Source organism: Lepidochelys olivacea (genome assembly GCF_965140295.1).
Source record: "Lepidochelys olivacea isolate rLepOli2 genome assembly, chromosome: 4".
NCBI lineage: Eukaryota > Metazoa > Chordata > Testudines > Cheloniidae > Lepidochelys > Lepidochelys olivacea.
In genome coordinates this window covers 143,207,061-143,232,987 of record NC_140414.1, presented here as the reverse complement: position 1 = coordinate 143,232,987, position 25,927 = coordinate 143,207,061, and the positions used below count along the sequence as shown (strand labels likewise).

Below are 25,927 nucleotides of genomic sequence, written 5' to 3'. Positions count from 1 at the left end.
GATGATACTAAACTGGGAGGAATGGTAGATATGCTGGAGGGCAGGGATAGGATACAGAGGGACCTAGACAAATTGGAGGATTGGGCCAAAAGAAATCTGATGAGGTTCAATAAGGATAAGTGCAGGGTCCTGCACTTAGGACGGAAGAACCCAATGCACAGCTACAGACTAGGGACCGAATGGCTAGGCAGCAGTTCTGCGGAAAAGGACCTAGGGGTGACAGTGGACGAGAAGCTGGATATGAGTCAGCAGTGTGCCCTTGTTGCCAAGAAGGCCAATGACATTTTGGGATGTATAAGTAGAGGCATAGCGAGCAGATCGAGGGACGTGATCGTCCCCCTGTATTCGACATTGGTGAGGCCTCATCTGGAGTACTGTGTCCAGTTTTGGGCCTCACACTACAAGAAGGATGTGGATAAATTGGAGAGAGTCCAGCAAAGGGCAACAAAAATGATTAGGGGTCTGGAACACATGACTTATGAGGAGAGGCTGAGGGAACTGGGATTGTTTAGTCTGCGGAAGAGAAGAATGAGGGGGGATTTGATAGCTGCTTTCAACTACCTGAGAGGTAGTTCCAGAGAGGATGGTTCTAGACTATTCTCAGTGGTAGAAGAGGACAGGACAAGGAGTAATGGTCTCAAGTAGCAGTGGGGGAGGTTTAGGTTGGATATTAGGAAAACCTTTTTCACTAGGAGGGTGGTGAAACACTGGAATGCGTTGCCTAGGGAGGTGGTGGAATCTCCTTCCTTAGAAGTTTTTAAGGTCAGGCTTGACAAAGCCCTGGCTGGGATGATTTAATTGGGGATGGGTCCTGCTTTTGAGCAGGGGGTTGGACTAGATGACCTCCTGAGGTCCCTTCCAACCCTGATATTCTATGATTCTATGATTCTACGTTAGGCACAAATTAATTAACAAAAGTCCTGTGGCCTGTGTTATGCAGGAGGTCAGACTAGATGGTCCAGTGGTCTCTTCTGGCCTTAAATTATGAACCTAGGCCTCTCAAACAGAAGAGTCCGTTAAATTTACTTCCAATCAAAGTTTTTATATAAACATACAGAGAGCGTAGGTGTGAAGAGCAGGTCTTGCCTCTTTCTCTGAGAGCTTCCAGGACCCTGGATACTAGAAATGAAGACATTTTGAGCAACTTAGCTCACTCCATTGTGAATTCTGGGTTTTCCCTGCAATACATTCTTTAGAACTTTGAGTTGAAACAAATGTAAAAAAGCTTCTGTTCAGACATCTCTTCTCCAGCAAATATGTATCACCCCCTCCTGGATAAACAGAATACAATGGATGTATACACTAATGTTCTGTAGTAAGAAATTCAGCCTTTTTAATGCTCAACTTTACTGTTGTTCAGCTCCATCCGAACTATGAGATTTGGACTGAATGAGGCACAGACATTCTCTGAGCCTTTATTCTACTGCCCATCACTGTAGTATCTGAACAGCAGTGAACAGACCTATTTCTGGCACTGATTTGTTAAGTGCCACTGGCCATATAAACTTCTTGGTGCTTCAGTTATTCCATTTGCAAAATGTAAGCAATGATATTTGTCTTCATTATCGAGTGCTGTAAGGCACATGTAATAAACCCCAAGCTCATTCTTTTAGGCCATGGCACCTTCGGGTAGAAAGAACAGGAAGAAAAGGCTCAGCATATGCTCAAGAAATCAGAGGCAAGCTTCTGATATCTCATCTCAATCAACCTAGAATTGTGTTATTTCAATACACCACTGAGCGGCTGCACTCGCATGGGGGAGAGGGATAGCTCAGTGGTTTGAGCATTGGCCTGCTAAACCCAGGGTTGTGAGTTCAATCCCTGAGGGGTCCATTTATGGATCTGGGGCAAAAATTGTGGATTGGTCCTGCTTTGAGCAGGGGGTTGAACTAGATTACCTCCTGAGGTCCATTCCAACCCTGATATTCTAGGATTCTATTCTATGTGTTAACAAATAGCTATGAGCAATTGAAAATACACCACAGTAAATCTATACCAGCATGTTCTAATATACAGGTTTCTAATTAATGCATATCACCCCACATAACCAATCTTAACTTAGCAAATAGGGAGCAGAACAGAAAAGGAAATGTGCAACACAGATTATTACTACTTCTACGTCTCGTGTTATAGTAGGATCCAGATCAAGGCCCCACTGAGGTAAGCATTATATAAGAACATGGTGAGAGACATTCCCTGTCCCAAATTTATGCGTTTATTAAAGATCTCATACATCAAGTGGCTGTAACAAAGAAACGGAGGCAGGATGAGGAAACAGTGAAAAATATGGTAACATAGACGAGCAGTGCCCACAAATTTTCAAGTTTCAAGTCAAGCAAATGGAATAACTTCAAACCTGCATTAGACACGTTTTCTTATCCCTATTCCCTCATCCTCCCTACATTTGTTTGTTACACCGACTTCTTGCATTTTGTCTAGGCTCTTCGAGGAGAAAGTCTGTCTCCTCCCATGTGTCTGTATTCCCCCTTTTGACTGAGTCTCTGGATGCTATTGTAATACAAATAATACCACTCTCATATTTTGTGCATAATAAGTTAATAACAAATTTTGAAGGTTTAAAAGCATACACACTGCACCCTTTAATTCCTACAAGTGCTCTGTCAGCATAGTCAATGAGGAAAAGAGGTGAAAAGCTAAAGAAAGTGATAACAGTAAATATTAAAATTCAACCCAAGGAAAGTGAGACATTATGGCCATAGTTCCTTAAAAATTCTAAACAGTTCTCTTGTGTTATGGTACTAGGAGGAGGATTTTTGAACAGATGCCTTTTTTCACCCTTCATCAAGATTAGAGGCATCTGCTATTTCTTCAAATCAGTTTAGAGAGCAAATCAGCTCCGTACTAATGAAGAGTGTAATTCAAATGCCAACTAAAGCAGCAATTAAACAATTGAATATAATTTTTCTACCTCAAAAGCACCACTGCATTATGCTCAAATTTTCAGGCACAGACTTCCTGGTGATTTGCAACATGATTTTAAACTATGAATCACAAATTTTAATGCTATGAACTACCTATAACCTCATTTTAAAAACCAACTAATTTGGGGAAAATATATAAAAACTGGAGGCACATACCATGCTTATTCCACCTGTTCAGCAATGTACTAAGAATCAGCTTGATAAGAGCTGATGATTGGAGTCAGGAAAATGAAATTTTTTTTCCCAGCGCAAATATCACCCAAATTGATGACCCAAAGCCAAGTCACTTACTTTTCTTTTTAATGCCAAACATTTTCCCATGTATAAAATAGGAACGAGAATAATATGATATCCTAATTGTGCGTCCTCTTTTTGAGCCCTAAATACAAGTAGAGTGTTTACAGCAGGGGTGGGCAAACTTTTCGGCCCGAGGGCCACATCCGGGAATAGAAATTGTATGGCAGGCCATGAATGCTCACAAAATTGGGGTTGGGGTGCGGGATGGGTGAGGGCTCTGGTTGGGGGTGAGGGCTCAGGGTGGGGCCAGAAATGAGGAGTTCAGGGTGCACGAGGGGGCTCCGGGCTGGGGAGTAGGGTGCTGGCTCCAGCTGGGAATGAGGAGTTTGGGGTGGAGGAGGGTGCTTCGGGTTGGGACCAAGGGGTTCGGAGGGTGAGAGGAGGATCAGGGCTGGGGCAGGGGGTTGGGGCATGGGGAGAGGCTATGGGGTGCAGGCTCCAGGCGGCGCTTACCTCAAGCGGCTCCCGGAAGCAGAGGCCATGTCCCCACTTCGGCTCCTATGCAGGAGCACCCATCAGCAGGCACCGCCCCTGCAGCTTCCATCGGCTGCAGTTCCCAGCCAATGGGAGCTGCGGGGGCGGTGCTTGGTGCGGCAGCAGCAGCATGCAGAGCGGAGCCCCTTGGCTGCCCCTACACATAGGAGCCAGAGTGGGGCCATGCCACTGCTTCCGGAAGCAGCGTGGAGCGGCCCCCCACTCTGCTCCACGGCTGGAGCGCTGGAGGGCGACAACCCCAGACCCCGCTCTCCGCAGGCCGTAGTTTGCCCACCCCTGGTTTACAGGAATCTTTACATTTTCATTGAAAGTAAAAAAACCCACTAATTTGTTTTTTAGTAAGTTACAACCTTTTTTGTCCTTCCTTTCCCTGTCCATTGTCTCTACCTTATTCTTGTTCCCTTTTCTACATACTGTGTAGAAAGGCTGTCATGTTTAGAGCAAATGTAATGTATTTTTGGAAAATTATACAAAAACTGAAGTGTAAATTAAGTACAATGGTAATTCTGGAAACGGGAGTACAGCTGGCCCATAGGAAAGGATTTGAGTCCAATGTGGGTATTAACAATTCATACGTATCTTCTGGGATCTATTTACCTCAGCTGAAGAAGACAAGAACATAAGGTGGTCTGTTGCTACTAAACTATATTGTATTTAGATCTTTCTTCTGCACTTAAATTATTAACCTCTTGGCACCAGTAGCCATAATGCCTTATGTTACTACCAATACTGCCAAATCTCCCTTGTCCCCAGGAGCTTATCACTCTACCTGTATTCGTTTTTTAAAAGGGCCATCAATGTGGCATCCAAATGACTTCATGAGAAGTAAACAAGAATCTCTCTTCCAAATTACTGGAAGAAACTAGCTTTAACTTTTGGCTTTTTAAAAAAAAAAAACCAAAAAACTATATAATTGAGGGTGCTGCTGAGCCGTTTGTGACCAATGTATGGCTGTAGTTCTGCTTGGTTCCAGGCACACAAGCAAGACCCAAACCTACTATAACATAATACGTTCACTACCATGTGTAAGCCTGATACTTTAAGGGCAGATTTTGTAGTTTATATAAGACTTGCGTAATGAATAACTTCAAATTAAACATTTTTGGTATTAAAAAAGAAAAACAACAGGATTTATGTAGTTCACACAAAATAAGGATTCAAGTGTACTACTGTGAAATCCCCTGATCCATCCCTCAGAGAAATACTAACAGTTTTTACTATTGGTTGGCTATGGTTTGAGTAACAGTACACTTATCACCAGTATCACAGAGCTATATCTTTATGATACTTAGATCATATTTTTTTTCCTTGGAAAGCCAAATCTTCATTTAGGAGTCAAGTAAAATAATAGCATAATATACAATTAGCTTCATACTGTGTGGGTAGGACTTACCTAAAAGCTGCCACTAATGGAGCATAAACTGAGTCTCCGTCATACACATACAAATGGTCCCAACTGCATTCTGTAGCAAAGTGATTGAATCGAAGCCTCAGGATTGTATTTGGCCTAAACAAAAAATAAACCCTAAATTAACCATACAAAAAACCCACAATGGCAGCATCTCCAAACAACTGCCTTGATGTGCAGTTTCACTCTCAAAGTGACTCAAAAAAAAAAATCAGCTATTCACCTTACAGTAACTGTGATTTCTCAAGATATGTTGTCCATTTAGATTCTACTCTATGTAGCCCATGCACGAGATTTGGCTAGCAGTGTCCGCTGGGGCCACACCTGTGCCCAGAACTTTCTCACCGCCCCACCCCAGCCCCCCAAAGGCATTAAGGGCAGGCTGGACCCAGCCATCCCCCTGTTCCTATGCCAATACAAAATTCTGTAGGTGGGAGGGGTATAGCTCAGTGGTTTGAGCATTGGCCTGCTAAACCCAGGGTTGTGAGTTCAATACTTGAGGGGGCCATTTAGGGATCTGGGGCAAAAATTGGGGATTGGTCCTGCTTTGAGCAGGGGGTTGGACTAGATGACCTCCTGAGGTCCCTTCCAACCCTGATATTCTAGGATTCTATGAAAAGCAGGAAAGGAGGCTGGGCCATGAGATCCTTGATATCCGCACATCTCAATTTCTGTAAGGTAAGTATTCAATTATTAGACAATGACTTGAAGAAAAATGGATTCCACTTTTGGTGACTAACAAGCATTTATTTGTTTGCATGGAATTGGATAAATATGGTATAACAACGTATACAGCATAAGATACTTAAACAATGACTAGAGAGGACGAAAGAGTAGCGTCTTGCAAAGGTGTGTACTCAGCTCCATGTAGCTGCCCTATAGATTTCAGAACTAGGGATGTTTTTGAAACAGGCAGCAGAGGCTGCCTGAGCTGTAATGTGACCAAGTGACTAACCCATAAAAAGTTCTCATACAGTTGGAGTCCCACTTAGATAATCTGAGAGAATAGTGACTGACCCTTAACCATTTCTGCAAAGGCCAAACAACGTAAGTGTGTTCCTGAATGGTTTTGGCCTGCCAATATAAAAAGCCAGTGCCCTTACTACAAGTGTGTGAAACTTTGCTTTCCCTGGGAGTGAGGCTTGAGGAAGAAAACCGGGAGATGAACAGACTGGTTCATATGGAACTCAAACAATTTTTGGAAGGAACTTGAGACGAGGTCTGATTGTGACGCTATCCTTATGAAACACTATACAAGGAGGATCTGCCATGTGCCACCTATCCTTTGAGCTGTAAAAAAAAGCACTAAAAAAGCAGTCTTCACTGGAAGGTGGTATAGCGAACAAGTTGCTGAAGACTCGAAGGGTGGGAACCCATCTACCTTGCTAATCCTCTATTGAGACAGAAAGAGGAAGGGAGCTCCTAAATTGGGGGGAAATAACCATGTATGTGACTTTTCAGGAATCTATCTACTGCAGCGGTTCTCAAAGCCCAAGCCCCACCATGCAGGACCAAAGCCCAAGGGATTCAACCCTGTGTGGCAAGGCTCAGGCTAAAGCCTTTGGGCTTTGACCTCTTCCTCACCTGGGGTGGTGGGGCTCAGGTTTTGGCTTTGTGCTACCCTCCGGAGCAGTGGGACTCAGGCGGGCTCTGGCTTCGGTCCCCCTTCCTGGGGTCGTGTAGTAATTTTTTGTTGTCGGAAGGGGGTTGCGGTGCAATGAAGTTAGAGAACCCTTGGTCTACTGTATGATGAGAAAACACAATGTGGCCCTGGATAGGAGGGTGATGAAGTATTTTAAAGTAACATGAATTGAAATGGTAGTTGAGTCTGAATAAACATGGGTCCCTTATCTCTTCAGATGAGCTGCCACAACTGTCAAGTACTTGGTGAATACCCTCAGTGCTGTGGAAGACCAAAGGGCAAGACTTTGTACTGGCAGTGAAATGTTCATATTACAAATCGGAAGTATTTCCCGTGGACCAGATGAATGAATGTGCAAGTAAGTGTCTTGGAAGTTGAGAGCCCTGAATCAGTCTTAAGGACCTAACAAGGGAATTATGAAAGCAAGAGTCATCATCCTGAATTTTCAATGATGGATGAACTTGTGGAGACATCAAAGGTCCAGAAAAGGGATGCCTACCCTTTTCTTCTTTGGGAGGAGAAAATAATGGGAATAAAAAAAACCTCTCTCTGAACATAAAGGGCACGTTCCCTACTGCTCCAAGCTGTAAAAAGAGTCTATTTCTTACTTTAACAATCTCTCATGAAAGGGGTCCCTAAAAATGGAGAGGGAAGCGGGTAGGGAATATAAGGAAGGGACTGGAATTGGTCGAATACCCCTTGTTTACAGTTTCTAGGATCCACTGGTCCAAAGTGATCCATGTCCAGACCTCTAAAATTATAGAGATGATTGCCAGGGGGAGGATGTAGAATGGAAGAGATCATCTGATGGCTTTCCAAAGCTCTTGACACTGGCATCAAACTTGCCGCCTGGCAGAAGGCCCAGACTGCCAGACAGTGGAAAAAGAGGAGGAAAGTCACTTGCACTGGAACCTCTGCTTCTTCCTCAGTGGTTTTGGAGTCCTCTGCAGTCTCTAGTAGTATTGAAGGAGCTCTCAGATCTTTCCTGCTTCCTTCTTGGAGCTGAGACACACAGGCCAAGGGAACATGGATCATTCTGGGAGTCCTTTAAAGAATGGAAGGCCTCATCTGTCTTTGAATTAAGAAATTCATTGTCCTCAAAGAGAAAGCCCTCAATTGTAGGGCTGTCAAGCAATTAAAAAGATTAATTGCATGATTAATCGCCCTGTTAAACAATAATGGATGCTTTTGGATATTTTCTACATTTTCAAATATATCGATTTCAATTACAACACAGAATACAAAGTGTAGAGCGTTCACTTTATATTTATTTTTGATTACAAGTATTTGCACTGTAAAAAAACCAAAAGAAATAGTATTTTTCAATTCACCTTATACAAGTACTGTAATGCAATCTCTTTATCATGAAAGTTGAACTTACAAATGTAGAATTATGTGCAAAAAAACCTGCATTCAAAAATAAAACAATGTAAAATTTTAGAGCCTGCAAGTCCACTCAGTACTACTTCTTGTTCAGCCAATCACTCAGACAAACAAGTTGGTTTACATTTGCAGGAGATAATGCTGCCCGTTCTCGTGGCACTGTTATAGCCAATGTCGCAAGATATTTAGGTGCCAGATGCGCTAAAGATTCACATGTCCCTTCATGCTTCAACCACCATTCTAGAAGACGTGTCCAGGCTGATGACAGGTTATGCTCAACAATAATCCAAAGCAGTGCGGACCAACGCATGTTCATTTTCATTATCTGAGTCAGATGCCACCAGCACAAGCTAGATTTTCGTTTTTGGTGGTTCGGGTTCTGTAGTTTCTGCATCAGAGTGTTGCTCTGTAGCGAGGCAGTGTGGTTCCCTGCAGCCCCAGAGAGGAACGAGCCCCTCCAGACGCCAAAGTGGGCAGAGCCAGTGGAGCCTGCGCCAGCCCCACAGCGGTCAAGGCACAGGACAGGAAGTACAAAAGCCCAACCCCAGTGCTCACCAGAGACCCAGCCGCTGGAGAAGCCAGATGCCTGTGGCCTAGCTCCCGGCTGGGAGACTCCTGCAATTGGCAACCGAGCCGAGGCCTGACCAGACCCCGGAGAAACTGTTAAGCCTGCCTGTGGCAAGTTACCCAGAGAAGCTGCCGAGCCTACCACTCGCTGGGTACCTGAAGAGTACCCATGGTACTTGATTCCTTGAAGGACACCATCCAGGTGCAGGTACCTCTAGATGGGGAGGTAGGAAGTAGCCCGGGGGTAGCCGACCCTAGTCTGGCTGCAGCACACCTAGAGCCTATGTCAGTGTGTTGCAGCCAGGATCCCCACTGACACAACAGCAGGCCGTCTGCTGCTGCTAGGGCCCCAAGATGGGACGCAGCGGAGTGGGTGGGCCTGCATCCCCCCTGCCACCCAACATGCAGATGACAGTCTCCCCCTCTCCCAGGCCCTTCGGAGCCAGGGCCGGGGTCTCCTGAACTTACCTGTTTGCTCAGCCCCTTTCTCAGGGCCTGAGTCCCAAACGCTGTACTGCCCGCCCTGAGCCAGGGCCTGGGCTTGGTGCTTATTTGTTTGCTCAGTCCCTGCCTGAGGGCCTGAGCCATGGACTCTTTGCCGCCACCCTAACATAGGGCCTGGGCTTATTGCTTAACGGTTTGCACCGTCCCTGTCCAAGGACCGGAGCGTGGGACTCGCTACTGCCCGCCAACCGGGCGTAACTGTTGTTTTGCCTCTACCGCTGCGTGAGACCCCGCAGCCAGACTAGTTCCTCGGACGTAACCAGACAGATGTAGCAAGACGGGGTGGTTCCCTACTGCCCTGGAGAGGGACGAGCTCCGGCCGAACCCTTCTACATGCTCTTTTAAGACTTCTGAAAGCAAGCCCCACCCGTCCCTCTCAGTTTTTGGAAGGCACTTCAAATTCTTAAATCTTGGATCAAGTGCTGTAGGTAGCTCTAAAAAGCTCACACTGGTACCTTCTTTGTGTTTTGTCAGATCTGCAGGGACAGTGTTCTTAAAAAGAACAACATATGCTGGGTTATCATCCAAGACTGCTATAACATGAAATATATGGCAGAATGTGGGTAAAACAGAGCAGAGGACATACAATTCTGCCCCAAGGAGTTCAGTCAGAAATTTAATTAATGCTTATTTTTTTTAATGAGCATTATCAGCATGGAAGCATGTCCTCTGGAATGGTGGCCAAAGCATGAAGGGGCATACAAATGTTTTTCATATCTGGCACGTAAATACCTTACAATGCAGGCTACAAAATGCCATGCAAATGCCTGTTCTCACTTTCTGGTGACACTGAAAATAAGAAGAGGGCAGCATTAGCTCCTGTAAATGTAAACAAACTTGTTTGTCTTAGCGATTTGCTGAACAAGAAGTAGGACTGAGTGGACTCTGAAGTTTTACATTGTTTTGTTTTTGAATGCAGTCACGTAACAAACAAAAAAAATCTACATTTGTAAATTGCACTTTCACTATAAAGAGATTGCCCTACAGTACTTGTATGAGGTGAATTGAAAAATACTATTTTTTTTATCATTTTTACAGTTCAAATATTTGTAAGCAAAATATACACTTTGATTTCAATTACAACACAGAATACAATACATATAAAAATGTAGAAAAACATGCATAATATTTAATAAATTTCAACTGGTATTCTATTATTTAACAGTGCAATTAAAACTGCAATTAATCACGAATAATTTTTTTGAGTTAATCACGTGAATTAACTGCAATTAATCGACAGCCCTACTCAGTTCTTTGGATCTCCATGGGAATCCCAAATGCTTGGAACCAGGATAATCTTCACATCTCAGATGTGACCATGGTGAGTGACACTGTATTAGATTAATCTAGTGCAGCCCACAGAGAAGTGTGAGATATCAGCTTCTCCTCATTCATTATAGATTTGAACTCTTTCCTAGACTCTAGAGCAGAGGTGGGCAAACTACGGCCCACGGGACCACCCTACCCGGTCCCTGAGCTCCCGGCTGGGGAGGCTAGCCTCCAGCCCCTCCCCCGCTGTCCTCCCTCCCCTGCACCAATGCCGCTGCGTAGGCAGCACGGCTTGCGCCCACCCACCTCCCAGGCTTTCCAGTAAGCCAGTTCTGCCACTCTGAGCGGCATGGTAAGGGGGCGGGAAGAGTGGGGGGTTGGATAAGGGGTAGGAGGTCCCGGGGGACAGTCAGGGGACAAGGGGTGGTCGGATGGGGCAGTCAGGAGACAGGGTGAAGGGGGGGGTTCGATAGGGGGTGGGGTCCTGGGGGGGGCAGTTAGGGACGGGGGTCCCGGAAGGGGGTGGATAGGGGAAGGGGGCCAGGCTGTTTGCAGAGGCACAGCCTTCTCTACTAGGCCCTCCATACCGTTTCGCAACCCCGATGTGGCCCTCGGGCCACAAAGATTGCCCACCCCTGCTCTAGAGGAAGTGCGACCATAAATTGAGACAGCTTGTCCCAGGGCAAATGATTGTATTTTGCTACCAGTTCTGGGTAATTAGTTTCTCACATCTAGAGACTGGCTAGGAGGTAGACTTTATTGCCCAAATATACACCACAAAGCTGGAGCTTTCTCCCTTTGTGTTGGTTTGGGAGGTCATTGCTGTTTGAACTTCTCCTGGACAGCGGCTACAAGAGATCCTGGCACTGGATGAGAACAAAAGTACTCAAATCCTTTTGAAGGCTGGAATCGATGCTGGAGTCTGCCACAAGTGCTTTGCAGGTTCCAACAGTCCCTGTTTTATAGGCATGGTGAGCCTACCAAGCATGAAAAGGTAGGGAATGTTCAGCAGTTTACATGATTTCTCTGCATCTTACTTCCAGTCTGAATTTGTCTGGCTTCAACTTCCTGCTACTGCATCTTGATACACACCTTTGTCTACTAGGCTCAAGAGCTCTCTTAACAGCAGCACAGGATTCACTCAGGGCATAATGGGAAGACACCTACACAATCGACAGTTTTATAGAAACTTTTCAGAGTAGAACTATACTTCAGAATGGCATACCTTTACATTTGGCAAACCAGAGATAGAACAGACTATTTCTGTAAGGACGTGTGCTTTGTTTTTGGCAGCGTAATTCTCTACTGTCTCCTTTCTGCCCAGCCTGAACCCTCATTCACACGATCCTCTGATGCCAAGACTAAAGTCAAATGAGAATGATAAGCTAGAAGAGCTTTGTGTGCAGCTCAGTACTTCAACTAACAGGTTCATTTTGTGCATCTCTCTACACCAAACATGTGGTATGACTGAGGAAGAAGATCCCTCACTCACTCCTCATAGAATATATGTTTTCCTGGGAAAGCAGCTGGATACATGCAAGGAAACGCTGCACCTGAACTAAGATTAGCTATTTTGATGTTTATCAGGGAATTGTGAATAGAACATTTTCTTTAGAAAAAATAAGTTAATAAGTAGAAAACTTTAGCATAGTGATATGAGATTAAAGCTTGTTATAATAGAATTGTTGAGCTTTGGAGAATTTTAAGGAACATTCCACAGAGACAAAACACAGACATCTTCTATAGTCTGAAATTCAAAACAGGGTGGAGTCAAATCTTTTTACAAAACCAACGGAAACTAAATGTGCAGAGAACATTGTTAAAAATGTATTCTTTGCTGTTTCAAGATCTTGGGGAACTGGATCCCGCAAGATGCTGTGTAACCTCAACTCCCATGAATTTCAGTACAGATGAAGTCACTCATTCCATCACAAAACCTCGTCTTTATTCAGAAACCTGCCCATTTAGCCTCTTTCCAGAGTTCCACAGTTCTGCTTCAACCTCACTTAAAGCTACACTGTTTAATGCATGACAGCTGACAGTTCAAATGTTTAAAAACTAGACTGATTTTGCAGCTCTGGTGCCAGCACTCACCCATACACACACACAAAAATCCAAAAAACACAAACATTTATGATGGTTACACCACTAATCAGATGACGGTCAGAAGCTAAACGCTATAAGTGTCACTCTTAAAATTACTGCAAAAGTCAGTAAAAGCAAAAAAAAAAAAAAAAAAAAAAGTGATCCATGTCACAGTGTAACACTAACAGATCCCGGTCATCGGCGGGCAGGCTCAAACCTGGAACCTTTGGAGCTAAATGCATGAGCCTCTACTGCATGAGCGAGAAGCCACAGGGCTCTTAATTAAGGCTGTAGCAGACTTATTAATCTCTGAGGGGTCTCAGTGCCACTAGAGGGAAACAATCACTACACCCAGGAGGTGTGTGGGTTACAACAGCAACAGGAGGGTGTTGGTGTGGGCGATTCCCAACTGCCTTTTCAGACAGTAAGAGACCTTTCCAAGAAGGGCAACCATTCCTTTGAAGTCATTGGGAACTAATGAGTAAATACACATTTGGAAAGCAACAGAAGCTCAGCATTTATTTGAAAATTGATTGTTTTTTTCCATGCACAGGATATTTTTAAAGTTAGAGCTCTCTGCTTTTGGCATGGGGGGGGGGAGGGGAGGGAGGAGTTACAAATGCAGTCTAGCCTACCATCTGAAATTCGGAAATCTGGAGGGTTTACAACCATAACATTTAAGTCATTTTACCACAAGGACAAAATTCTATTCATTTTGATCTTTTCAACTATCCAATTTTATAAAGCAGTCAAGCCATTGAAATTCATCATTTAGAAAGAAAGGGCAATGTTGATTATTGTGAGAGTGTTCTTTCCCACAATAATTCATAGAAGTGAGTGAAACCAAGGTCTAAACGTGTTCAGAAATTGAACTGCACTTAAAATTACTGTAAATAACACCCTCTAAAAATGAAGATGTTTGCTACTTACTTTCCTTCAATGAGCCATGTGCATTTTGTTTTGTATTTATAATTTCCAGGCCCATCTGTTACATATCCAGAAGATCCAGTTAGCCTGTAAATAAAAATTAGAAATGTAGGTTTCCAGTGTGATTAAATACTTAAGTTTTTCCAACCATCTTAGTTTCAAAAAAATACCCTGATTAAAGCACCCAGCTTTACATTTTCATTTATTGAATGGCCATTATAAAAAATACACACACAAATGGATCAGACAATTGGGATTCTGCTATTGTACTCTTGGTCTGTACCCCTTCTCGTAACTAGCCAGAGTACCCACAAGTTCTGCCAGGAAATTCAAGGTGGTGTTCTCATCTGGCTTCCTTCTCAGACCAGCAACTCAGACAAATGGTATTTCTTTCATAACTGAAGACAGGTACAGAAAGAGTAATGTAGGGAGGATGGCAACAGAGCTTCCCTTAATCGAGCAGTGAAAAGTGATGAAACAAGGTACTTGCTTATAAGGACTGTAGTGAAAACAAACAGAAAATGAAAGATTTGTTTAAAACAAACTGCAAAGTTACTACAAAAGTAAAACGTTCAAAATACAACAAAGTATTACTTTCAAAAGCAGAGTCTCAAGGGTAACTTATGGTCCAGTCTAGATTCGACTCATGTTACAGACTCTCGTCTGAAATCTATGTGCTGAACTCCCCTTAGTCTCCTCTCCATTTGAAAATGGAATAATCCCTCTCTGTCAGTGCCTGGATCAGTTATAACTCGTTTCTGCTTTGAAGACTTTGATAACCCACATTACGGGCAATGGTCCCTGTTCCTGGTATAAGTTTATTTCTTAAATATGCTGCCTCTTCCAACAATTTGTTTCCCCTTAGACTACTCAAAATTATTTTCCACTGTCTTTGTTAAAATGCAGCACTGCTGGACACAGACTGAATGTATGATTTTAGGCACTCATTAGCAGATTCATAAAATCTAGCATTTGAGGTGTTTGTGTAAAAACAAAAACAAAACCCTACGTATGGAAGAATTGGAGAGCAAGAGAGGATGCACCAACTGTACCGGTGTGGAGTGAGTGATTAAGGGTCCTCAATTAAACTGTATTTCTCTGATGTTTCCTTTTCTCCCTGGGAGTAATTACTTCCAAATGAGCATTCCAATTGGCCAGTTAAGACTCAGGCCTGTGTGTCACTTGCAATGCGTATACTAATACTCCACTTTAAGCAACACAAATGTACATTTTAAATTATATAAAATCCAGTCTTACTAATAGGTAGACAAAATTATTTGTAACAGCAGGTACCCAATATAACCTCATAAATTAAGGATAATTAGCAAATTCTATCATAACATGTTATGAAAACTAGGGCTGTCAAGTGATTAAAAACATTAATCGCAATCAATTGTGATGCTAAACAATAGAATACCATTTATTTAAATATTTTGGGGTGTTTTCTACATTTTCAAATATATCAATTTCAATTACAACACAGAATACGAAGTGTACATCACTAACTTTATATTTATTTTTGATTACAAATATTTGCACTGTAAAAACCAAAAGAAATAGCATTTTTCAATTCACCCCACACAAGTACTATAATGCAATCTCTTTATCACGAAAGTTGAACTTAAAAATGTAGAATTACGTACAAAAAAACCCTGCACTCAAAAAGAAAACAATGTAAAACTTTAGAGCCCACAAGTCCACTCAGTCCTACTTTTTGTTCAGCCAATCGCTCAGACAAACAAATTTGTTTACATTTGCAGGAGATAATGCTGCCCACTTCTTGTTTACAATGTCACCTGAAAGCGAGAACAGGTGTTTGCCTGGCACAGTTGTAGCCGGCATTGCAAGATATTTACATGCCAGATGCACTAAAGATTCATATGTCCCCTCATGCTTTGACCACCTCTCCAAAATACACGTGTCCATGCTGATGTCGGGTTCTGCTTGATAACTATCCAAAGCAGTGTGGATGGACGCATGTTCATTTTCATCATCTGAGTCAGATGCCACCAGCAGAAGGTTGATTTTCTTTTTTGGTGGTTTGGGTTCTGTAAGTTTCTGCTTCGGAGTGTTGCTCTTTTAAGACTTCTGAAAGCATGCTCCACACTTCGTCACTCTCGGATTTTGGAAGGCAATTGAGACTTTTGGGTCAAGCACCGTAGCAATCTTTAGAAATCTCACATTGGTACCTTTCTTGCATTTTGTCAAATCTGCAGTGAAAGTGTTCTTAAAACAAACAACATGTGCTGGGTCATCATCTGAGACTGCTATAACATGAAGTATATGGCAGAATGCAGGTAAAACAGAGCAGGAGACACACAATTCTCCCCCCCCGAGGAGTTCAGTCACAAATTTAATTAATGCTTCCCCCCCGCCCCCAAATGAGCATCATCAGCATACAAGGATGTCCTCTGGAATGGTGGCCAAAGCATGAAGGCATATGAATGTTTAACATATCTAGCACATAAAATACCTTGCAATGCCAGCTACAGAAGTGCCATGTGAACGTCTGTTCTTACTGTTAGGTGATATTATAAACAAGAAGCAGGGAGCATTATCTCCCGTAAATGAAAACAAAGTTTGACATTGCTTTAGTTTTGAGTGCAGTTATATAACCAAAAAAAAAAAAAATCTACATTTGTAAATTGCACTTTCATGAGAAAAATTGCACTACAGTACTTGTATGAGGTGAACTGAAAAAACACTTTCTTTTATCATTTTTACAGTGCAAATATTTAATAAAAAATAATATAAAGTGAGCTCTGTACACTTCGTATTCTGTGCTGTAATTTAAATCATTATATTTGAAAATGTAGAAAAACCATCCACAAATATTTAAAAAATTTCAATTGGTATACTATTCTTTAATAGTGCGATTAAAACCGCAATTCATCCAGGTTAATTTTTTTTAAATTGAGATTAATTTTGAGTAAATCACGTGAGTTAACTGTGATTAATCGACAGCCCAAATAAAAACCCATCCTCACGCTGCAGAAAATGCAGTTACTCCAAGAAGCTGCACTTCTTGTGGGTAGTGCCTTTGTATCTCACATCCTACCTCTGCTTCAGTTATTATATCAACTGAAAACTCTATTTTTTAATTACACACTTATAAGTCCCCACTATTTCAGTACCATGGAAGCAAGAGTCCTTTCCAGGAGATAAATGTGAAATTTCTCCAAATCCTGGCTCTCACCCTCCATCTGGAAGAGGACGGAGTACTAAACCATGACTTCATTCACCCTCCCCCACATTTGGGTCATTCCACTATTTACAAGCTCACCAGGCTTCTGGAACCCCAGAGCTTGTGAGATTTAAAACCACTACAAGTTACAGGTTCCTTGCTTTTTTCCTCAGTTTAACTATTGACTGGTGCTGAGCAACATCCTTCCCCAAGGAAGCAGCAGCAGTGGACACATGCAACCCATCCTGAGAAAGTCTGAGAATCCATCACTTCAGAGTAGCAGCCGTGTTAGTCTGTATTCACAAAAAGAAAAGGAGTACCTGTGGCACCTTAGAGACTAACCAATTTATTTGAGCATAAGCTTTCAAGCTCACGAAAGCTTATGCTCAAATAAATTGGTTAGTCTCTAAAGTGCCAGATGTACTCCTTTTCTTTTTGAGAATCCATCGGAATTTAGGGGAGAGAGCAAGATCAAGACCAAAACTATCTGGTCCAGTTTGACTGATACACATAAAATGAGACCAAGTAGTCCCAGTGGTTCCTCACAGATGCATTATAAAAAGAAGAGTACCAAAAGCCAGTGGAAAATTTTACAAGAGAATTTTGGCATTAAAACCATTGTGAAGTAGCAATCAGCATGTTCCAGCAACATTTTCTGGCAACTGAGCAGCCACAAGACGCTCCACTGGAGAATATGCTTGTATTTTAAAGCAACTTCACAAGTTCTCAGAGAAGTATATTTTATCAGAGCTGGTCGGAAAAAAGTTAGACAGAACCATTTCTGGAGAACGCAGCTCCACCAAAATGAAAAATACTTTATGAAATCGTGTTGATTTCACCAAAAATGGAAAGAAGTTCCAACTATGTCAAAATGTCCCATTTCAACGTTTAAGAAAAAAATGGTTTAACTTTTCCTTTCTAAATGACTTGTTTGGAATTTTGTTTCAAATTTTGTACGCTATATATTATAAATAAAAGTCAAATGGAAGTGAAATGTTCCCATTTTACTGAAACTAACTATTTTGACTGACCCAAAATGAAACTTTTGACGTTTTCTTTCATTGAGAAATTTCAAATTTGGGCCGTTTGTTTCGAATTGGAACTAAAACAGATGTTGATGTCTTCGCTGAATTCCCACTCTCTGCACAGCTCTACATTTTATACTTATACATTTATACTTATACTTCCAACTTAATATATCCGGGCCCAAAACTTTTAAGCCTGAAGTTCAGCACCGAATCCATTTTGGGACAACTAGAGCAGTGGCCCAATTTTCAGAGGTGTGCTGAGTTCCTGCAGCTTCCGTGAACTTCAGTGAGGAGGCTTGGACTATTTTTGTTTGTTTTTTCAATTGTTCAGCATTTCTGAAGAGTCAGACTATCCATTTATATATTTAATCAAGGACTCAGGTACCTAATTCTAGACACGAATATTTGAAAAAATGTGGCCCTCTTTTCTAAACATTAAGCTTTGGAAAAGAGCGTCAATGGGGAGCCTGGGAATCTTAATGTTTTAAATAAGCTGATGTTTCAACTCTGAAGGCACTTTGCCTGCAATTGATAGTATGCACACTTTGGAAAAGGAATAAATCTCAGGAGCTAAAAAACAATCTGCCATGCTCTCAAACAACTAGCAACCTTTATCCAGGAATCATTATGAACAACCTGCTCTGCTCTGGAAACAATTACTCTGGCATTCACCACAGAAAAATGATCAAAGGCAATATAAGATAATGTCTCAAACATTCCTGGAAATCTTGCACGCTCCAGTGTTAACAGAACTTAGACATATTTAACAATCCAAAAACAAAATGAACTGTTTAAGTTAAAAAAAAATCAAGACTTTAATCAACAAAGTTTCCTTGGTAAAAACAAGATCTGAAATACTAATCTGTAAATGATTTACATCCCTCACTAACCTTTGGAACATATTTCATTAAACTCAAATAAACCCACGTATAATAAGTATCATTGCAGAGAGTTCAACACTTTCCAAAGCAAATGAAATTGAAGCTACGTTCTCTGCACTCTGGTATTACAGAACACATGGTATTGTATGAACAACCCACAAGCTGGAGATAAAGAGAAATACTTGGCACCAAAGCAAGCTAAGGCTGGAGTCTTATTGTTAAATTCAACAAAAATGAGCTGATAAACGAATAAACTGGGTTCCCAATACTAATGAAAAACAAAAATCCTAGATTTTTTCTAATATTGGTCCTCTGTCTACACTACACAAAAATCTACCATATTAAAGCACTGTACTTGAGCCTGGTAGGGGCCCATCATGTCCTTAAACATGGTTTGGTTTTCCCTATGTGAATAAGATCAAAACATACAATCTAGGAGCAAGGTACTTAAGGTCTGGGAAAATTTGCAGTGCAGCTAGTGCCACCCCAGCACCAGATGATATGACAACCAGAACCATTATAAGAGAGATCTTTTTATTAACATACTATTGGGAATAAAGATCACTTGAGTCCTATACTGTCACTGATTCTCAAACAGTTTGACTCATTGACATCAGTATTTTGTATATTTATAATGTTATCACCTAGATACTATGTTGATGGGCATTCTAGAAATGAACTAAAAATTGTACGCATATATTAATCCATGACTTGAATGCTGTGTATTCTGACTGTTCTATCCTAAACCAGCAATGCATTACATCATTCTGTAATGACAGGTTTCAGAGTAGCAGCTATGTTAGTCTGTATCTGCAAAAAGAAAAGGAGGACTTGTGGCACCTTAGAGACAAACAAATTTATTTGAGCATAAGCTTTCGTGAGCTACAGCTCATTTCATCGGATGCATTCAGTGGAAAATACAGTGAGGAGATTTATATACATAGAGAACATGAAACAATGGGTGTTACCATACACACTGTAACCAGAGTGATCACTTAAGGTGAGCTATTACCAGCAGGAGAGCGGGGGTGTGGTGGTGGGAGAAAACCTTTTGTAGTGATAATCAAGGTGGGTCATTTCCGGCAGTTGACAAGAATGTCTGAGGAACAGCGCGGGGGGGGGGGGGGGGGGGGGGGGAGGGGTAAACATGGGGACATAGTTTTACTTTGTGTAATGACCCATCCACCCCCAGTCTTTATTCAAGCCTTAATTAATTGTATTCAGTTTGCAAATTAATTCCAATTCAGCAGTCTCTCGTTGGAGTCTGTTTTTGAAGGTTTTTTGAGAAGAATTGCCACTTTTAGGTCTGTAATTGAGTGACCAAAGAGATAGAAGTGTTCTCCAACTGGTTTTTGAATGTTATAATTCTTGACGTCTGATTTGTGTCCATTTATTCTTTTACGTAGAGACTGTCCCGTTTGGCCAATGTACATAGCAGAGGGGCATTTCTGGCACATGATGGCAATATCACATTGGTAGATGTGCAGGTGAACGAGCCTCTTGATAGTGTGGCTGATGTGATTAGGCCCTATGATGGTGTCCCCTGAATAGATATGTGGGCACAGTTGGCAATGGGCTTTGTTGCAAGGATAGGTTCACTTCCTTGAGGAATTCCACCATGATTTCAACAATTTCCATCCCACCATCAACCTCAGCCTGGACCAGTCCACACAAGAGATCCACTTCCTGGACACTACGGTGCTAATAAGCGATAGTCACATAAACATCACCCTAAACCAGAAACCTATTGACCGCTATGCCTACCTACATGCCTCCAGCTTTCATGCAGACCACACCACACGATCCATTGTCTACAGCCAAACTCTACAATACAACCGCATTTGCTCCAACCCCTCAGACAGAGGCAAACACCTACAAGATCTCTATCAAGTGTTCTTACAACTACAATACCCACCTCCTGAAGTGAAGAAACAGATTGACAAAGCCAGAAGAGTACCCAGAAGTCATCTACTACAGGACAGGCCCAACAAAGAAAACAACAGAATGCCACTAGCCATCACCTTCAGCCCCCAACTAAAACCTCTCCAATGCATCATCAAGGATCTACAACCTATCCTGAAGGATGACCCGTCACTCTCACAGATCTTGAGAGACAGGCCAGGCCTTGCTTACAGACAGCCCCCCAACCTGAAGCAAACACTCACCGAGCAACCACACACCACACAACAGAACCACTAACCCAGAAACCTATCCTTGCAAAGCCCATTGCCAGCTGTGTCCACACATCTATTCAGGGGACACCATCATAGGGCCTAATCACATCAGCCGCACTATCAGAGGCTCGTTCACCTGCACATCTACCAATGTGATATATGCCATCATGTGCCAGCAATGCCCCTCTGCCATATACATTGGCCAAACTGGACAGTCTCTACATAAAAGAATAAATGGACACAAATCAGACGTCTTTTTGTGTTTTCCACTGAATGCTTCCGATGAAGTGAGCTGTAGCTCACGAAAGCTTATGCTTATGCTCAAATAAATGTGTTAGTCTCTAAGGTGCCACAAGTACTCCTTATCATTCTGTAAGAAGCTCTTCTGGACTGTTCAGGTTTTAACTGGCTCCAGCCACTCTTCTTGACCAGGACAAGCAGTTGCTGTAATGTAAGGACAACAGGCAAACAAATGAAGGGAGTGAGGATAGAGAGGATTAACACCTTCAGAGTTCTAAGAGGGACTTGGAGGACCTCCAGGGTGGAAAAATGCTATAAAAAATATCTGTTTTATAAATACACCTCTGACTTTTTGGATTTAAAAAATCAAAAGTAATTAGTTCATTTTTAAGATTAACAGATGGCAAAACTATAATTTATGGTATTGAGGTAACATTTTCCAAAGCACTTAGGTGACTTAAAAGCCTAAGCATCATTGGCTTTCAATGGGACTTAGGCTCTTAAGTACTTAAGGGTATGTCTACACTATGAAATTAGGTCAAATTTATAGAAGTCGGTTTTGTAAAAAGCAGTTTTATACAGTTGATTGTGTGTGTGTCCACACAAGTGCTCTAAGTGCATGTAGTCAGCAGAGTGTGTCCACAGTACCGAGGCAACCGTCGACTTCTGGAGCGTTGCACTGTGGGTGGCTAACCCACAGTTCCCGCAGTCTCCGCCACCCATCTGAATTCTGGGTAGAAATCCCAGTGCCTGATGGGGCTAAAACATTGTCGCGGGCGGTTCTGGGTACATATCGTCAGGCCCCCGTTCCCTCCCTCCCTCCGTGAAAGCAAGGACAGACAATCGTTTTGCGCCTTTTTTCTTGAGTTACCCGTGCAGACGTCATACCATGGCAAGCATGGAGCCCGCTCAGCAAACCGTCACCCTATGTCTCCTGGGTGCTGGCAGACGTGGTACTGCATTGCTACACAGCAGCAGTTTATTGCCTTTTGGCAGCAGACAGTGCAGTATGACTGGTAGCCATCATCAACATAGTCCTGGGTGCTCTTTTAATCGGGTGCCTGGGCAAACGTGGGAGTGACGCAGCCAGGTCATTTCCCTTTTAAGTTTCGTCTCGTGGCTATTCAGTCCTACCGGCAGTGCACTGTCTTTTAATCTCCAGCCAGCAGAAGATGATGGCTAGTCGTCATACTGCACCGTCTTCTGCTGAGCACCCAGGAGATGTTGATGGCTAGCGGTCGTACTGCACAGTCTGCTGCCAGCAAGATGTACAAAGACAGACGAAGTGACTCAAAACAAGAAATAGACCAGATTTGTTTTATATTCATTTTCTCCTCCCTCCCTCTGTGAAATCAACGGCCTGCCAAACCCAGTTTTGAGTTCTATCCTTGAGGTTTTGAGTTCTATCCTTGAGGGGGCCATTCAGTTTCTCGCAAAGCCACCCCCTTTGTTGATTTTAATTCCCAGTTAGCCAACCCTTTAAGCCATGTCGTCAGCAGCCCCTCCCTCCGTCAGAGCAACGGCAGACAATTCTTCCGCGCCTTTTTTCTGTGTAGGCGCCATACCACGGCAAGCATGGAGGCCGCTCAGATCACTTTGGCAATTAGGAGCACATTAAACACCACACACATTATCCAGCAGTATATGCAGCACCGGAACCTGGCAAAGCAATACCGGGCGAGTAGGCAACGTCAGCGCGGCAACATGAGTGATGAGGACATGGACACAGACTTCTCTCAAAGCAGGGGCCCTGGCAATGTGGGCATCATGGTGATAATGGGCCAGGTTCATGCGGTGGAACGCCAATTCTGGGCTCGGGAAACAAGCACAGACTGGTGGGACCGCATAGTGTTACAGGTCTGGGATGATTCCCAGTGGTTGCGAAACTTTCACATGCGTAAGGGCACTTTCATGGAACTTAGTAACTTGCTGTCCCCTGCCCTGAGGCACAAGAATACCAAGATGAGAGCAGCCCTCAAAGTTGAGAAGCGAGTGGCAATAGCTCTGTGGAAGCTTGCAACGCCACACAGCTACCGGTCAGTCGGGAATCAATTTGGAGTGGGCAAATCTACTGTGGGGGCTGCTGTGATGCAAGTAGTCAACGCAATCAAAGATCTGTTGATATCAAGGGTAGTGACCCTGGGAAATGTGCAGGTCATAGTGGATGGCTTTGCTGCAATGGGATTCCCTAACTGTGGTGGGGCCATAGACGGAACCCATACCCCTATCTTGGCACCGGAGCACCAAGCCGCCGAGTACATAAACCACAAGGGGTACTTTTCAATAGTGCTGCAAGCACTGGTGGATCACAAGGGATGTTTCACCAACATCAACGTGGCATGGACGGGAAAGGTACACGATGCTTGCATCTTCAGGAACTCTGATCTGTTTCAAAAGCTGCAAGAAGGGAATTTATTCCCAGACCAGAAAATAACCGTTGAGGACGTTGAAATGCCTATATGTATCCTTGGGGACCCAGCCTACCCCTTAATGCCATGGCTCATGAAGCCATACACAGGCAGCCCGGACAGCAGTCAGGAGCTCTTCAACTACAGGCTGAGCAAGTGCAGAATAGTGGTAGAATGTGCATTTGGACGTTTAAAAGCATGCTGGCGCAGTTTACTGACTCGCTTAGACCTCAGCGAAACCAATATTCCCACTGTTATTACTGCTTGCTGTGCGCTCCACAATATCTGTGAGAGTAGGGGGGAGATGTTTATGGCGGGGTGGGAGGTTGAGGCAAATCGCCTGGCTGCTGGTTTCACACAGCCAGACACCAGGGTGGTTAGAAGAGCACAGGAGGGTGCAGTGCGCATCAGAGAAGCTTTGAAAACCAGTTTCATGACTGGACAGGCTACGGTGTGAAAGTTCTGTTTGTTTCTCCATGATGAAACCCACCACCCCTTGGTTCACTCTACTTCCCTGTAAGCTAACCCTCCCCTCCTCCCTTCGATCACCGCTTGCAGAGGCAATAAAGTCATTGTTGCTTCACATTCATGCATTCTTTATTCATTCATCACACAAATAGGGGGATAACTACCAAGGTAGCCCAGGAGGGGTGGTGGAGGAGAGAAGAACCAGGAGGGGTTGTGGAGGAGAGAAGGACAAGGCCACACAGCACTTTAAAAGTTTAAAACTTTAAAACTTATTGAATGCCAGCCTTCTGGTGCTTGGGCAATCCTCTGGGGTGGAGTAGCTGGGTGGCGGAGGCCCCCCCACCGCGTTCTTGGGCATCTGGGTGAGGAGGCTATGGAACTTGGGGAGGAGGGCAGTTGGTTACACAGGGGCTGTAGCGGCGGTCTGTGCTCCTGCTGCCTTTCCTGCAGTTCAACCATACGCTGGAGCATATTGGTTTGATCCTCCAGCAGCCTCAGCATTGAATCCTGCCTCCTCTCACTCTGCCGCCACATTTGAGCTTCAGCCCTCTCTTCAGCCCGCCACTTACTCTCTTCAGCCCACCACCTCTCCTCCCAGTCATATTGTGCTTTCCTGCACTCTGACACTGTCTGCCGCCACGCAGTCGTCTGTGCTATGTCAGTGTGGGAAGACACCATGAGCTCAGAGAACATTTCATCACGAGTGTGTTTTTTTCGCCTTCTAATCTCCACTAGCCTCTGGGAAGGAGAAGATCCTGTGACCATTGAAACACATGCAGCTGGTGGAGAGAAAAAAAGGGACAGTGGTATTTAGTGAAAAGACACATTTTCTAGAACAATGGCTACACTCTTTCACGGTAAACCTTGCTGTTAACATTACATACACAGCACATGTGCTTTCGTTCCAAGGTCGCATTTTGCCTCCCCCCACCACGTGGCTAGCCCCTCACCCCCGCCCCCCGGCTAACAACGGGGAACATTTCTGTTCAACCACAGGCAAACAGCCCAGAAGGAACGGGCACCTCTGCATGTCCCCTTAAGAAAAACACCCTATTTTAACCAGGTGATCATGAATGATATCACTCTCCTGAGGATAACACAGAGAGATAAAGAATGAATATTGTTTGAATGCCAGCAAACATACACTGCAATGCTTTGTTCTACAGTGATTCCAGAGTATGTGCTACTGGCCTGGTGTGGTAAAGTGTCCTACCATGGTGGACGGAATAAGGCTGCCCTCCCCAGAAACCTTTTGCAAAGGCTTTGGGAGTACATCCAGGAGAGCCACAAATGCCAGGGCAAATTAATCCTTTCACATGCTTGCTTTTAAACCATGTATAGTATTTTAAAAGGTACACTCACCAGAGGTACCTTCTCTGCCTGGCAGGTCCAGGAGGCAACCTTGGGTGGGTCCGGGGGGGACTGCCTCCAGCTCCAGGGTGAGAAACAGTTCCTGGCTGTCGGGAAAACCGGTTTCTCCGCTTGCTTGCTGTGAGCTATCTACAACTTCATCATCATCTTCCTCGTTCCCAAAACCTGCCTCTGTGTTGCCTCTATCTCCATTGAAGGAGTCCAACAACACGGCTGGGGTAGTGGTGGCTGAACCCCCTAAAATGGCATGCAGCTCATCATAGAAGCGGCATGTTTGGGGCTCTGACCCGGAGCGGCCATTCGCCTCTCTGGTTTTCTGGTAGGCTTGCCTCAGCTCCTTCAGTTTCACGCGGCACTGCTTCGGATCCCTGTTATGACCTCTGTACTTCATGCCCGGGGAGATTTTGACAAATGTTTTGGCATTTTGAAAACTGGAACGGAGTTCTGATAGCACAGATTCCTCTCCCCATACAGCGATCAGATCCCGTACCTCCCGTTGGGTCCATGCTAGAGCTCTTTTGCGATTCTGAGACTCCATCATGGTCACTTCTGCTGATGAGCTCTGCATGGTCACCCTGCTGATGAGCTCTGGCCAGCGTGGCAAGCTGCAGGTGACCATGCAAACAGGAAACAAATTCAAAAGTTCGCGGGCCT

The 25,927-nt window shown here is 43.6% G+C and overlaps 1 protein-coding gene across 2 annotated transcripts in view; it reads right to left on the bottom strand.

The window, feature by feature from the left end:
- The window catches only part of ATRN (attractin), a gene marked incomplete at its 5' end in the record, with an annotated part of 267,247 nt that overhangs the window by 189,460 nt on the left and 51,860 nt on the right, over window positions 1–25,927 (bottom strand). Inside the window, 2 exons of one of the 2 annotated variants that reach the window (XM_084626766.1) lie at window positions 5,128–5,241; window positions 13,523–13,606. In XM_084626766.1, coding sequence (XP_084482892.1) covers window positions 5,128–5,241; window positions 13,523–13,606 — 198 coding nt within the window. The remainder of the gene's footprint in view (window positions 1–5,127; window positions 5,242–13,522; window positions 13,607–25,927) is intronic. The other variant, XM_084626767.1, reaches the window with a different exon arrangement.